The sequence below is a fragment of the Salmo salar genome, chromosome 05, assembly GCF_965601325.2.
Source record: "Salmo salar chromosome 05, fSalSal1, whole genome shotgun sequence".
In the NCBI taxonomy this organism is placed as follows: Eukaryota; Metazoa; Chordata; class Actinopteri; order Salmoniformes; family Salmonidae; genus Salmo; species Salmo salar.
In genome coordinates this window covers 21,144,825-21,160,899 of record NC_138295.1, presented here as the reverse complement: position 1 = coordinate 21,160,899, position 16,075 = coordinate 21,144,825, and the positions used below count along the sequence as shown (strand labels likewise).

The 16,075-nt window shown below is 40.2% G+C and overlaps 1 protein-coding gene across 3 annotated transcripts in view; it reads right to left on the bottom strand.

Moving 5' to 3' along the window:
• Positions 1-238: 238 nt before the first annotated feature.
• The window catches only part of rab28 (RAB28, member RAS oncogene family), a 53,990-nt gene continuing 38,153 nt past the window's right edge, over positions 239-16,075 (bottom strand). For 2 of the 3 annotated variants that reach the window (XM_045717975.2, XM_045717977.2), the window contains exons 5-7: positions 14,701-14,804; positions 14,467-14,544; positions 239-4,394 (exon numbers count right to left, since the gene is read on the bottom strand). In XM_045717975.2, coding sequence (XP_045573931.1) covers positions 4,302-4,394; positions 14,467-14,544; positions 14,701-14,804 — 275 coding nt within the window. In that variant the 3' untranslated portion in view covers positions 239-4,301. Of the gene's footprint in view, positions 4,395-6,781; positions 6,881-14,466; positions 14,545-14,700; positions 14,805-16,075 lie in introns of all 3 variants that reach the window. The other variant, XM_045717976.2, reaches the window with a different exon arrangement.

Here is a 16,075-nt window from a genome sequence, read left to right as displayed (position 1 = left end):
ATGTTGGAAAATCACATGGTGATCAGTCATCATCAGTCATGTCAATCAATTACAAGTGTGTGTGCCTGCATGACAGCGCACGTGCACACACACGCACACGCTCACACACATGCACACGCGCACACACACACGGGTAATGAAGCATACACTCACATTAACCTCACAAACTAACATAACAATAATTATTTCCTGAAATCCACCTAGGAAACTATATGCATCAGTAATAATATATAAACTATTGCACTTTATAGCAGTTTTATTGTTCATATACAAACACAATGTCTGTACCACTTTTGAATGTTCATTAAAACAACCATTTTCTAAGTGTACAGAGGATATACCATTATTTTTCATACTTAACTTTTAGATTTTGTGTTTATGACAGAGGCAATTACATCCAATGAGAGGAGTTCTTGACATCTCACTGAAATGTGAGCAGCATTTTATAAATAAGATCTTCCACAAAACAATGCAGATAATTTACAAATATATAATTTACACAAGGCGAACACCATGGTTTACAGAGTAAAATCCAACCATGTCACCATGTCCTGTGATGTATTTTCTGTTGTACTACAAATACAATGTTGACATCCTCTGTGTACAAGTACAACATATCGGTCGAAGAAAACATTTTGACAAATACAAACTACAAGACAAAGCAGGGACGAGTACAAAACAACACATGCCTTTAATTTATGTATGTATACACTCTTAGAAAAAGGGTTCCAAAAAATGGTTTGGCTGTCCCCATGGGGGAACCGTGGAAAGGGTTCTACATGGAACCCAACATATTTATTGAAACGGTTCTCCCATGGGAACAGACAAAGAAACCTTTTAGCTTATAGATATAACCTTTTTATATAAGCGTGTAAGTTGGCTATTATTCAACTTGTTTGGACAAGATGAAGATCCTATGAAGACATTTCATGTTTCTAAGCAGTTCTTCATTGCAGTCTTTTCTGTTCTACAACAGACAGTTGAGTAAGGCTATAAACATACAGCTAAGATGAATTGTCATACCTTTAAGCTGCTCCAGTTCATATTTAAATTTAATATTTTTATCCATTGTCAAGGTTAGAAATAGCAACAGAATTGTTCTATGCCAAATATATTTCAACTAGGACTACATAGGTTTTCCCCAAAAATATGGTCTTGATATGCATCACATGAAACTGAATGATGCTTCAATTAAAGATGTAATCAACACAAAAATAGAAATCAGGAAAATAGAAAAACTGAAATTCCTTATTGATCAGGTTAAATCAAAGTTTCTTTTTTCTAACTAACATCTGTTATTAATGTTATTATTAAGTCTTGAAAGTAATGGGAAAATCACAGTTGTTCAAGCAAGCTGCTAATTGGCAAGTGAAATAAAACTAGATTCCATTGACTACAGTGCCTAAACATCTAAACCTTTCCTTTTAGAAGGGCACTGTGTAGAGCACTCAGAATGCAGAAGCTATATATATTTTATAGTGACATATTCCTTAAGCACACTCTAAATGAAGCCAGCGGTTCATTTTACATTCAGCACATGGTTTTTACAGGTATTGGATCTTACTTTGAACAGTATTGTTGTAGCAAAATAATCCTGCAGCAACAGGATTTAGTCCATAATGTTGCTTGATCGGTGGTTGGGCAAAATTAGGCTACATGAAAAATGCAACACTGCTAATATAACTGTGTGTTGGTGCGGGTTTTCAGTGAATTTATGTAAATCACAAATCTCATCTGCATTTCCTGCGGCGCAGAAAAATTCTCATCAACAAAACAGTGTTCAAATTAAGATTATAAACCGGGTAGTTCGGCTCCTGGATGCTGATTGGCTGAAAGCCGTGGTATATTTAAGTGATGATGCCCGATATATATCCTCCAAACACCGGCTTTGAGGGCATTATCGCGTCTATACAACGGGTTACCAACATGTTCAAATAACGATTTACATATTTTAATAAAAAATGTTATTTTCATAAATGTATTCATACTATTTCATTCTTCCACAAGATATAGTCCCGACACAAATCCAGGGTTGCTACCCAAGCCGGCTGGTTGTTCGTTCTATTGGTTCAGTTGCCAGAGACGCGACCCAGTCGTTCAGTGTTTTTGTTCTGTATCTATTGGCGCGACCCAGTCATTAGTTTCTAAATGTTCCATTGCCAAACTGCCTGGCAACGTTCTTATCCCTTGCTTGCTAGCTAGCCAACTATGACTAACTTACAGTCAGAATAACAGTAAAGTAGCTGCAATTGCACAAGCAGTTTTCTAGTGCCATTTATTTGGATACATCAATAACAATGAGCTAATGAGGTGCGATTTCGCCTGGCATAGAAAATGTGCTCACTCGTCAGGACACTGTTGTTCAGAGGAGCTAATTAACAACACAGCTAACACAATCACTTCGAACTGAAGCTGGAAAGACTGCAAACTAGCTGCACTTTGTTTCGTTTGAACTTTTTTCAATTTACATTTATTTGTACATATCCATTTATTTGTACATATCCATAAAAAGGATGCCAGCTGATTCATGACTTTGACTGGCTAAGCAACGCTGCCTGCCTGTCTCATCCCGACACATTCACTATTATGGGACAGCTGGAGATTGAATGTGATATTGAAACAATGTTGCAAATGTCAGAGAGACAGATAGCAAGGTTTACAGTATACAAATCTCTGCTGTTGAAAATTAAATGTTAGTCTAAAAGAAATTAGATGATGTCTAGATGCTTTTTATAGTGGAGATCAAGTTTATAAATTGCTTGGCTAGGCTGATGAGAAAGTGGATTGCGCATTCAGATGGAACAGAGTATATAGGCATGTTAATGTCATAGATTTAGCCGGTGGTAACTTGTGGAATAGACACCGGCTGGAATGCGGTTTTAACCAATCAGCATTCAGGATTAGACTCACCCGTTGTATAACAGACAATATAAACCGGGTGGTTTGAGCTCTGAAAGCTGATTGGCTGAAAGATGTGGTGTATCAGACTATATACCACAAGTATGACAAAACATTTGTTTTTACTGTTCTAATTACGTTGGTAACCAGTTTATAAAAGCAATAAGGCACCTCTGGGTTTGAGGTATATGGCCAAGATAAGGGCTGTAGCCAGGCACTCCGAGTTGCATTGTGCATAAGAACAGACCTTAGCCGTGGTATATTGGCCATATACCACACCCCCTATGGCCTGATTGCTTAATCGTACATCTGTATACCAATGAAGCAGCCCCTTCTTTCTTCACCACTCTCTGCTCCCAAATAGCTCCTTGCCCCACCGACCTAACCAAGCTCATCCCAAAACTCCTGTTTCAGCACTGGGAGCTGTGGGAGAGGGGGTGTAGTGGGAGGTGTGGACAGTACCACTTAGAGCGATAAAACTAATCCTGATATCTAAGCATACAGATATCGGATCTTAATTTGAGGCAGTTTCACACAGCAGGAAAATAATCCTGCAGCAACAGGAATTGTAAATTGTTATGCGATTATAATTAATGGATATTTTCAGTTATGGCAAATTAAGTCTGAAAGTGGAAAATACTAGCTTTAGAAGCCTTTTTAAATGTTGAATACACTACAAGTTTGCAGGAAAGTTCCTGCAACAACAGGATGATCAAATTAAGATATGGCATCTGTATACACAACAGCAGAGGGAAAACACATTCTATCATTAAAACTACATTTTGGAAAACAGTGGTTTATGTATATTTTTCTGTTATAGAAACCAACTTTTCATATCTATATACAATCAAATGGTCCTTTAAAGAATAATTGACAATGAAGATAGTAGAAAAAAGATGTCAAAATAGTAACAGTTTCTCAAAAATAAAAGAAATATTGACAAATGTGTTTAAACTGCTAAAAAAGTGGAGGTCCCATTTCCTTTCAGCATAACTTTCAACAGGTGTCTGCTGTAGCCAAAGCTGGTTACCACTCAAAAAATAATTCATGAAAATATATTAAATACTGAAACCAGGAATATACTGTGGGGTCGCTGTAAATATACATACTGTACATACAGAGAGATTCTCATATATAAATCTTAAAATATGCAGTACTTGGTCCGATGACCCTGACAACCTTAAAAAAAGGAAATACTGATATACAGACTTTCTGAAGACTTGTGCGTTGAGAGAGAGAAGGGAGGAATCGGTGTGTGTGTGTGTACAGCAGAAAGAACCAGGCCAGCTCAATTCTCCTGCTCTGGCTATGGGCCAGTGTGTTGGGGCAGCCTGCTGGTCAGAGGCCCTCACTGCTGTATTCAGTTTGTGGAGGGGCAAGAGGGAAGGTGGGGGGAGAGGGGGTCACTGCACCACACAAATCGAGCTGCGCGGGGGGTTGACTGTCCTCGCCACAGGCTCTTGACTGTAGTTCACGATATCTGCCTTCACCACACGCTATGGAAACACACAGACATAAAGACAGAGACATAAACAGAGGCAAAATATGAGAAAGTTGCCACTAGAAAATCCATCTGATTTATTCACAAATTACACATTTTAAGATTAAATTACCTAACTGATACTACTAAATATTTGTAATTTGTTCTGGCATAGTCCAGATATCTATATGGACCACTTAAAGCAGACCCCAGGTCTTCCTTCTCAGGCCCCAAAGCATACTTGTATAATTCAAATGCATTAAATTTGTCAGATTCAGAAAAACATGTAAACTCAAGTATACAAGCTAATGGATGAATGTTGTGGTAAAAATAAAGATGAAAAATCTACAGATCTGATCTACAGTAAATACAGTTGAAGTCGGAAGTTTACATACACTTAGGTTGGAGTCATTAAAACTCATTTTTCAACCACCACAAATTTCTTGGTAACAAACTATAGTTTTGGCAAATTGGTTAGGACATCTGCTTTGTGTATGACACAAGTAATTTTTCCAACAATTGTTTACAGATAGATTATTTCACTTACAATTCAAAGTATCCCAATTCTAGTGGGTTACATACACTAAGTTGACTGTGCCTTTAAACAGCTTGGAAAATTCCAGATAATTATGCTAATTGTCGGAAGTTTACATACACCTTACCCAAATAAATGCCTGACATTTAATCCCAGTAAAAAATCCCTGTCTTAGTTCAGTTAAGATCACCACTTTATTTTAAGAATGTGAAATGTCTGAATAATAGGAGAGAGAATTATTTATTTCAGCTTTTATTTCTTTCATCACAGTCCCAGTGGGTCAGAAGTTTACATACATTCAATTTGTATTTGGTAGCATTGCCTTTAAATTATTTAACTTGGGTCAAACATTTCAGGTAGCCTTCCACAAATTTCCCAGATTAAGTTGGATGAATTGTGGCCCATTCCTCCTGACAGAGCTGGTACAACAGAGTCAGGTTTGTAGGCCTCCTTGCTCGCACACACTTTTTCAGTTCTGCCCACACATTTTCTATAGGATTGAGGTCAGGGCTTTGTGATGGCCACTCCAATACCTTGACTTTGTTGTCCTTAAGCCATTTTACCATAACTTTGGAAGTATGCTTGGGGTCATTGTCCATTTGGAAGACCCATTTGCGACCAAGCTTTAACTTCCTGACTGATGTCTTGAGATGTTGCTTCAACATATCCACACAATTTTCCTACCTCATGATGCCATCTATTTTGTGAAGTGCACCAGACCCTCCTGCAGCAAAGCACCCCCAAAACATGATGCTGCCACCCCCGCGCTTCAAGGTAGGGATGGTGTTCTTCGGCTTGCAAGCCTCCCCCTTTTTCCTCCAAACATAACGATGGTCATTATGGCCAAACTGTTCTATTTTTGTTTCATCAGACCAGAGGACATTTCTCCAAAAAGTATGATCTTTGTCCCCATGTGCAGTTGCAAACCATAGTCTGGCTTTTTTATGGCGGTTTTGGAGCAGTGGCTTCTTCCTTGCTGAGCGGCCTTTCATGTTATGTCGATATAGGACTCGTTTTACTGTGGATATAGATGCTTTTGTACCTGTTTCCTCCAGCATCTTCACAAGGTCCTTTGCTGTTGTTCTGGGATTGATTTGCACTTTTCGCACCAAAGTACATTAATGTCTAGGAGACAGAATGCGTCTCCTTCCTAAGCGGTATGACGGCTGCGTGGTCCCATGGTGTTTATACTTGCGTACTATTGTTTGTACAGATGATAGAGGTACCTTCAGGCATTTGGAAATTGCTCCCAAGGATGAAACAGACTTCTGGAGGTCTACATTTTTTTTCCTGAGGTCTTGGCTGATTTCTTTAGATTTTCCCATGATGTCAAGCAAAGAGGCACTGAGTTTGAAGGTAGACCTTGAAATACAGCCACAGGTACACCTCCAATTGACTCAAATGAGGTCAATTAGCCTATCAGAAGCTTCTAAAGCCATGACATAATTTTCTGGAATTTTCCAAGCTGTTTAAAGGCACAGTCAACTTAGTGTATGTAAACTTCTAACTCACTGGAATTGCGATACAGTGAATTATAAGTGAAATAATCTGTCTGTAAACAATTGTTGGAAAAATTACTTGTGTGTCATACACAAAGTAGATGCCCTAACCGACTTGCCAAAACTTTAGTTTGTTAACAAGAAATTTGTGGAGTGGTTGAAAAACAAGTTTTAATGACTCCAACTTAAGTGTATGCAAACTTCCGACTTCAATTGTAACTCAATTCCCACAATTAAAATACAATGAAAACAGCTACCATTACCACCACAACCACTTTATAAGATGCTTTAATTGTGTTTTTACACCAGGCACTAATAGATATATTTCAGGAGATAAATACATCTATGTGTGACTGTGTGTAAACATACTTCCAACTACTGAACAGAACAGATTTTGCTCTGATTGGTATCTTGTCTAATGGGGGCTTCGTCCTGAGGGTAGTCCACCAGCTCAGCTTTCACGATCCTCTGAGCAGCATAACACACCACCACACCAGCAGAGAGATGGAAGGAGACAAAACCAGGCAGGAGAGAGGGATAGAAAAGGAGGTCCGTGGGTAGAGGAGATGAGGTGTGGAATGAAAAGAGAGAGAAGACAGGAATGAAAACAAAGATGCAGACGGGAGGAACAGTTGGTTGGAATGGAGGATGGGGAGAGGTGAAGACAGGGTCGTGGAGGTGACGGAGAGAAATGAGAAAGACAAATGGATTTAACAGAAGAACATACTAATGACATGTTCCCGGGTTTACACAGCCAAATGTCCATGAACAAGATACATTTATGAAACATTTCTCCATGTACAAATGAAGAACACTCATGTATTATAATACTCCCAGCATGATATGAATGGTGTGCCAAATGTTGGTATATCCATAAAGATCTGGGAGTGAGACTTTACATTTGTTTAAGTTTAAGCCACTAGTCTGCACTTCATTAACTGTTTTTGGGTGTGCGTTCTCAGCTCCTCATCTACAAAGATGTTACCATGCCAAGTTTTAAATCAACCATTACATCTTCATTGAGGAGAGGTATTAGAGGTCTCCTCCCATGTCCATGTAATCTTATTAATTATGATCTAAAAGGCTAAACTGATTCTAGATCAGTACTTCTTCTCTGAGAAGCTTTATGAATACGGGCCCTGCATATTGAGTAGCAGTAATTGGACGGATGGTTTCTGAACTTACAGTTAGACCTCACACCTGGATTGGGGAGTGAGCAAAGAGCAGAGATCGTGGTTGTAACCCAGGCACTGGTTGGCTATTCTAATTAATGAGCTGCCGATGCCTGGTGTCGGACCCTGTGAGTGATCAGCGGCCCCAGTATCTGATCTTCCAGACAGGGGACCATGATGGAGTGGGCTCCCAGGCCGATAAGATCTTGTCAGGGTCCCTGACCCCCATGTATAGCTCTCTAAACCTGACAGCTGATAATCAGGCTGTTCTGCCTCCCAACAATAACATGGAGCTGCCCTTGACCTCCTTCCCCAAATCCATTTGGCTACAAATCAGAACATCACTCCTCCCATTGATAACACTGCACAGCAACAATATATTTTTGGCAGACAATCGCCCCCCCCCCCCCATTTATTTTTCTACTTCTTTTTTCTTTGTCGATCTCCTGTGAATGTTGAGGCCTTCAACTACTGTAGCCTAGAAACCTGACCCATTCTCTATCCAAGATGAAGATACACCATTGAAGTGGGATAGTCTTCACTCCACTAACATATTACTTATTTTATGTAGAAACATTTATTGGGTTAACTTGCATCCCTGAAGTGACCCATGAACATCATAGATTACATCTCTGTGACAGGCAGATCAGATCAGATCAGACTAGGGCGGTCATGAAATTGTGTCAGACGGTTATTGTCATGCAAAAGACTGCCGTCTCATGGTAACTGACCATTAATAAACAAACTAATTTAGCATTTCCAGGTCTCCACGCTTACAAGCCACATACAAGCCACTCATGCGCGCCTTTGGAACATCTACATTTTAAAAAGTTGAATAAATCAATTTATTATACACCATCACAATAAATCAATTTATTTTAGGCAGGTCTAAAGAAATCTTATGATAGGAAATGTATTTCAGAAGAACAGAATATGAGTTGGCCTACTGTATGTTACATTCCCCGGCTATGCTCCATGCCATAGGCTGTAGGCTTATTCATTTAGCTGACATGATATATAAAATAATAGCCTGGGACTTATAAGCATATGTTTTTATAGTAGAAATAATATAATTGAACTTAGCTGAATAAAATAGAAAGGATATTTGTCCCATTCCGGGGCAAGTGTGCATATGAAGTAGCTTTGTTGAGCGTAAAAGTAATCATTTGAAACAGGTCCTATATGCTAGATTTAGAGTTATTTGGCAACTTTAGTTGTGAATGATCCAAACCTTAGAATGTCAAACATATATGGGCTACATAATGCGACTATAGGCTATTGATGATTTGAGAAAGTCTTCATTTTTCAATCATGCCGGGTAGGCTACTCTGGTTTTATAGCAGAGCATGTGCTTAATATGAGCAACCATCAAAACCCTGCTTTCACACGGGATTACATAAAAGAAATGTCTGGGCTTATAAGAACACCTATTTCACTCCACATATCAACCACTGTTTGAGGAGCACACTGTGCGACAGAGCACTTGAGAAAGGAATGAAGGAGAGAGAGGAAGAGATGGAAACGCACGATGGTGAGATATCCTGTAGCTAAACGTAATGTGTCAGCCTATTCATTATCAAAATATAAAAAAATGCCCCATTACTAGGCTATTCAAAATCAAATACAAATTCACTATAAGTGTAGGCTAACTCCGTAAGCCACCCTGCACTATCAACGAACCAACAGCATCGCCTAGGCCTATAAGTTCTCTCCCAGACTCATGGATAGACAGTTTGTAGCGTAGCATAAGATAACCAATCCATCCAGTATGCATAATAATACAGTCCAAACTCAGAATTTACTAGAATTTGTTTAATTTTGGAGTATAGGCGAGACCAATTATGTACCAAAGACATCTTAAAATCAGTAAAAAAAAAAATATGTTTTTCTGCTGTGCGTAACACACAATAGGCTATGTATTGTATTATGGCACAATCATTTTAATACAGGTTTTTTTCAGGCTCATAAGCCTATGCGTATGTATAAGCTCTAATACAGTATGTGTATGGGTGTTTTGAATTAATCATCACATTAGAAAGCGCTGTCCATTTCGTTGGGTTAGGCTTTGAAACAACATCCACAATGACCATGTTTTCCACTCAGTTTCAACCTGCTGTTAAACTTCTTTCTTCAAATTGATCGATCACAGTGAGGCGAGTTTTAAAAGCACGATACTGTTTTGATGATAAGTGTTTGATGTGATTTTCCATTGCATTTGTATTGATGTCAGAATGTCCAGAGTGCATAAGAGGAGATTACCGTGACTCTATGGTCACGTCGAATTTTACTACGGTCATGACTCATGACTGCCGGTGTGGCGGTAATACAGTCACCTCAAAAGCCCTAGATCAGACCACTCATCCAGCTTGTTTAGCTTGGATTAAAGCACTTGGGTTTATTGAGGTAGCTATCATGGGAGGTGACGGAGGGGAGCGGAGATGGACACCTTCATTAGCCTGCCTGTTGACAGCAAAAGAGGCAGGGTGGGGGTGGAAGTGTGTTTGAGAGTCGTCTCCTAGCCTACACTCCCTTGGTTCTCTCCCTTCTCTTGGGGTCCTGACCTCCCCATAGCCCCAGCCTCATCAGCCACTCTCTAGCCAGCGTGGCACCGACCAGTCATATCACAAGCAGGATGAATGCCTCTGGGGGAGGTGCCCTGAGTAATCCCACCTCTGTCACCAGTGACGGGGCCACCTGGTCTGGCTGGTTCGCAGAGGCCGAGCTCGGAGAGAGATAAACTCAATAAATCAGAGGACGCATCCTAACCTTCCCACCCTACACCGCCAACCTCTTCACCTCTCACCTCATGCACGATTGGGCTCTAACGTCGTCAATGTGGCTGTATTTACAGATGGACAGTCGCAGGTACAGCATAACTTGAGTAACAAGGGTCCTGTGACCTGGCACACACTGTTTGACCTTGTGTACATGCGTGTGGTTATAAGAAACCATCCAAACAATGGCAACATGACTTGCTACATAATTTACTCTTTGCTTAGCCCTGCCCCAGAATTTTGGGCAACCAATAGCAGCGCTCCAATGGATAGGAAAGGTCATTGAGTCCGACACCTTGGACAAGCTCACGTTTGAAACACATGAAAACCACTGAGAGCATTACAAAAACTGGAGTTTTCATCCAAAAACAAATATTTTAAAATGGCTAAATAATTTAACAATGCACTGGGGTACTGGTACTGTGATCTGAAATGCAGAGCCTGTTGGGTTATTTTTCTAATCTGAAATTATACTTTAGTTACATTGTTTGCTAGCTGAGCTGGTTAGCTAGCTCTCAGTCTCATCGACCAGCCAATGTTAACCCTAGCTAGTCATTGAATAGCTGCCAGCCAGCCAGCCAGCCAGCCAGCCAGCCAGCCAGTTAATAACCTATTTTTTCCAAATGAATACTACCTTGCTACAGTGAGCTCCAAAAGTATTGGAACTTTGACATTTTGGGGGCTTTGCAATCCAGAACTTTGGATTTGAAGTGATACAATGACTATGAGGTTAAAAAGCTTTAATTTAGAGGGTATTTTCAATCATATCGGGTGAACTGTTTAGAAATTACAGCACTTTTTATACTTAGTCCCCCCATTTTAGGGGACCAAAAGTATTGGTACAAATTCACTTATGTGTATTAAAGTAGTCAATAGTTTAGTATTTTGGACCATATTCCTAAAACGCAATGATTAGATCAAGTTTGTGACTCTACAAACTTGTTAGATGCATTTGCTGTTTGTTTTGGTTTTGTTTCAGATTATTTTGTGCCCAATAGAAATTAATGTTAAATAATGAATTGTGTCATTTTGGAGTCACTTGTATTATAAAAAAGAATAGTCTAAACACTTGTATATTAACGTGGATGCTACCATGGTTACCAATAGTCCTGAATGAATCATGAATAATGATGAGTGAGGAAGTTAGATGCACAAATATCATACCCTCCCCAAAAAACGCTAACCTCCCTGTTATTGTAAATGATGAGAGGACATCAAATCAAATGTTATTGGTCACATACACATGGTTAGCAGATGTTATTGCGAGTGTAGCGAAATGCTTGTGCTTTTAGTTCCGACAGTGCAGTAATATCTAACAGTAATCTAACAATTCCACAACAACTACCTGATACACACACATCTACACTACCGTTCAAACGTTTGGGGTCACTTAGAAACGTCCTTGTTTTTGAAAGAAAATGGACACATTTTAATGGACACATTTTTTTGTCCATTAAAATAACATCAAATTGATCTCAACGTTAACAGTGAAGAGGCGACTCCGGGATGCTGGCCTTCTAGGCAGAGTTGCAAAGAAAAAGCCATATCTTAGACTGGCCAGTAAAAAGAAAAGATTATGATGGGCAAAAGAACAAAGACACTGGACAGAGGAACTCTGCCTAGAAGGCCAGCATTGAGACCGGTGTTTTGCGGGTACTATTTAATGAAACTGCCAGTTGAGGACTTGTGAGGCATCTGTTTCTCAAACTAGACACTCTATTGTACTTGTCCTCTTGCTCAGTTGTGCACCGGGGCCTCCCACTCCTCTTTCTATTCTGGTTAGAGCCAGTTTGCGCTGTTCTTTGAAGGGAGTAGTACACAGCGTTGTATGAGATCTTCCGTTTCTTGACAATTTCTCACATGGAATAGCCTTCATTTCTCAGAACAAGAACATACTGACAAATTTCATAAGAAAGTTCTTTGTTTCTAGCCATTTTGAGCCTGTAATCGAACCCACAAATGCCGATGCTCCACATACTCAACTAGTCTAAAGAAGGCCAGTTTTATTGCTTCTTTAAATCAGCAGAACAGTTTCCAGCTGTGCTAACATAATTGCAAAAGGGTTTTCTAATGATCAATTAGCCTTTTAAAATGATAACGTTGGATTAGCTAACAACATCCCATTGGAACACAGGAGTGATGGTTGCTGATAATGGACCTCTGTATGCCTACGTAGATATTCCATTAAAAAAAAAAGATCTGCCGTTTCCAGTGTTGATCAATTTGATGTTATTTTAAATGGAATTTTTTTTGTTGCTTTTCTTTCAAAAACAAGGACATTTCTAAGTGACCCCAAACATTTGAATGGTAGTGTAAGTAAAGGGATGGAATATGAATATATACATATAAATATATGGATGAGCGATGACCGAGCGGCATAGGCAAAATGCAATAGATGATATAAAATACAGTATATACATATGAGATGAGTAACGCAAGATATTTAAACATTATTAAAGTGGCATTATTAAAGTGACTAATGATCCATTTAGTAAAGTGGCCAATGATTTGTCTGTATGTAGGCAGCAGCCTCTCCGTGTTAGTGATGGCTGTTTAACAGTCCGATGGCCTTGAGATAGAAGCTGTTTTTCAGCCTCTCGGTCCCAGCTTCTGGATGGTAGCGGGGTGAACAGGCAGTGGCTCGGGTGGTTGTTGTCCTTGATGATCTTTTTGGCCTTCCTGTGACATCGGGTGCTGTAGGTGTCCTGGAGGGCAGGTAGTTTGCCCCCGGTGATGCGCTGTGCAGACCGCACCACCCTCTGGAGAGCCTTGCGGTTGAGGGAGGTGCAGTTGCCGTACCAGGCGGCGATATAGCCCGACAGGAGGCTCTCAAGTGTGTGAGGGTTTTAGGTGACGAGCCAAATTTTTTCAGCCTCCTGAGGTTGAAGAGGCGCTGTTGCACCTTCTTCACCACACTGTCTGTGTGGGTGGACCATTTCAGTTTGTCCATGATGTGTTCGCCAAGGAACTAAAACTTTCCACCTTCTCCAAGGTGTGGATAAGGGGGTGCTCCCTCTGCTGTTTCCTGAAGTCCACGATCATCTCCTTTGTTTTGTTGACATTGAGTGAGAGGTTGTTTTCCTGACACCACACTCCAAGTGCCCTCACTTAGCATGTCTTGGGGACATGATATTTGTGCGTCTAACTTTTTCACCCATCATTATTAACAATTAATTCAGGATTATCTGTAATCATGGTAGCATCCACATTAATCCACAGTAGAAGTCTTTAGAAACTTATTCTATTCTTATTTACAATAAAAAGTTAATCCAAATGTAAAATGACACAATACATTATTTACCATTAATTTCTATTGGGCACAAAATAATCTGAAACACAAAAGAAACAACAAACGATTCCAACAAATGTGTATAGTCGCAAGCCTGATGTAGTCATTGTGTACTATGAATATGGGACCAAATACTTAACTTTTAACTACTTTAATACACATAAGTGAATTTGTCCCAATACTTTTGGTCCCCTAAAATGAAGGGAGTATGTACAAAAAGTTCTGTAATTTCTAAACGGTTCACCCGGTATGGATGAGAAATACCCTAAAATTAAAGCTGACAATCTGCACTTTAACCTCACAGTCATCGTATCATTTCAAATCCAAAGTGCTGGAGTACAGGGCCAAAACAAACAAAACAAAAAACACTGTTCCAATACTTTTGGAGCTCACTGTAAGTTAGCCATGTTATGAATACAACTTTCATCTGCTGTCGACATCAGGATACGATTTGAGAGCACTAGTTAACTCCAAACGTGGTTAGTAACTTTGGCTGCATGCTGACAGTACATTCAGAGCCATCAAGTGGCTAGCCACACTACAACCTTCATTTTACCAGGTTCCTGTGATTGAAATGATCGTAATGAAAGTCCACCACAACATACCAGAGGGTTTCCTGATTACCAAGGGGTAGTCTGTGTTTAATTTCATTGTGTATTAAAAACACAGTTTGAGATCATTGTGAGGGGATTTCGCCAGTGGTTAGAAGGGGGAATGTTGTCTGAGGTTGCAACTGTAACCAAGGCGGGCAGGGCTTAGCGAAGGGTCAATTCTCTCTGGGAAATGTGAGATAAAAGGCCTAATGAAGGCGAGGCTCACCTGGGACTGCTCCATCTCCGCTTTATTGAGCTTCACCCCCAGAATCTCTGCAGCCACTCTCTGAAATGCCAGGAACACCTGAAGGGAAGGCAGGACATGAAAGAAGGAGAGATGAGCAAGAATATAGAATACATCTTCTTCTTGGCAAAACATCAGTATTTCAGTAGCCATTTCTTTTTATATATGGTGCGTGTGTGCCACTTTTGATGTGATTTACTAGGTAAACCGACTCACCGAGTCTCCAGACTTGGCAGATACGAACTGACTGATGAGGCTGTTCTCTTGGCAGAAGCGCTGGTGTTTGTCAGCCTTCACTGTCCTCATATGCTCAAGGTCGACTGTGGACAAAATGTCAGAAAATTGCACAGATAGCAAGATTGACTTGACACAAGGTTATACTGTACAGAGACAGGGCAAACCTCATATCTGGACTTGCACAGAAAAGTTAAGGTTTACACCAGCTCAAGATAGACTCAGGATTTGCCTGCTATAGATAACTGGCAACATACTTGAATTATTGTGTGTCACATTCAGTTTTTCAGAAATATATTTTGAGAAGGTCCTTTCAGAGGAGGAAGTGATGAATTCAGAGACCCCTGGCCTCCATTTCCAGGTGTGATTAGCCTACAGCTCAGTGTCACACATTCCATAACTCAGTCCTGGTACAGTTACACCCTGAAGCCATGCACCTTTATATCTACCTCCACATGACCCAAGTCAAAAGAGCCCGGCTGTGGCTCTTCAAACACAATACATGGATGACCAAAGACTTCAGGCTACCCCAAAGTATGGCTGTCTGCTGAGAGAAAGCCATGACATATCACGTAATGACATATTGAATTAAATCAGGCCTTTAAGGTGCACACATGGGCCTATAACCTAGCTGTGGCTGATGACGGCATGCGCACAATGACAGAGACTATCTTTCTAGCCACTGTGCCTGCGTCTCTGTGCATTTAACTCTGGTGCAGTGATACCAGGCGTTTCACTTCTCCCCTTCCTCAATACGGGGTCACACCAAGGTCACAAGGGAAGGTCACCTGGGGGTCTCGCTGCTGAAAGCAATAGCTTCCCTCTTTATTTCTGGCTTTGTCTGACAAGGCGGCCACGCCCGGTATCTGGTGCATACGTGTCTATGGGAGCTGGAGGAGGTAGTAGGCTACTGTATGGTGTTGCATTTCTCTCGCCCCCCCAAGTTTAGCTCTTTGTGTGAAGCTTCATTCAAGCTGTCAATGTTTTCTGCCGTTCTCATGCCCCTTGGGTTAGGTGTGTGTGTGCGCGCAGGGTCGTAATCTGATTACAAAAAAACAAACTGTAATCAGTTATGTTACCAGCTAAATAATTTTAATCAGATTACAGACACTTTTGAAAAACGCGAAAATTACTTCTACGATTACTTTTAAATTCAGAACCGATGTTGGCAAAAAAAATACAGTACATTAACACCTTTGTATTTTCTCAATGACATTCAATTCAGCATTGAAAAAAGTCACAAGTTTAAGTTTGTTCCACCTGAGGGTCTGACTACAAGTCAGAGACCACTATGATACTTTTGATGGATCCTTTTTGTCTTCTCCTAATGCCTCTTAAGGGGAAAGTAATCCAAAAG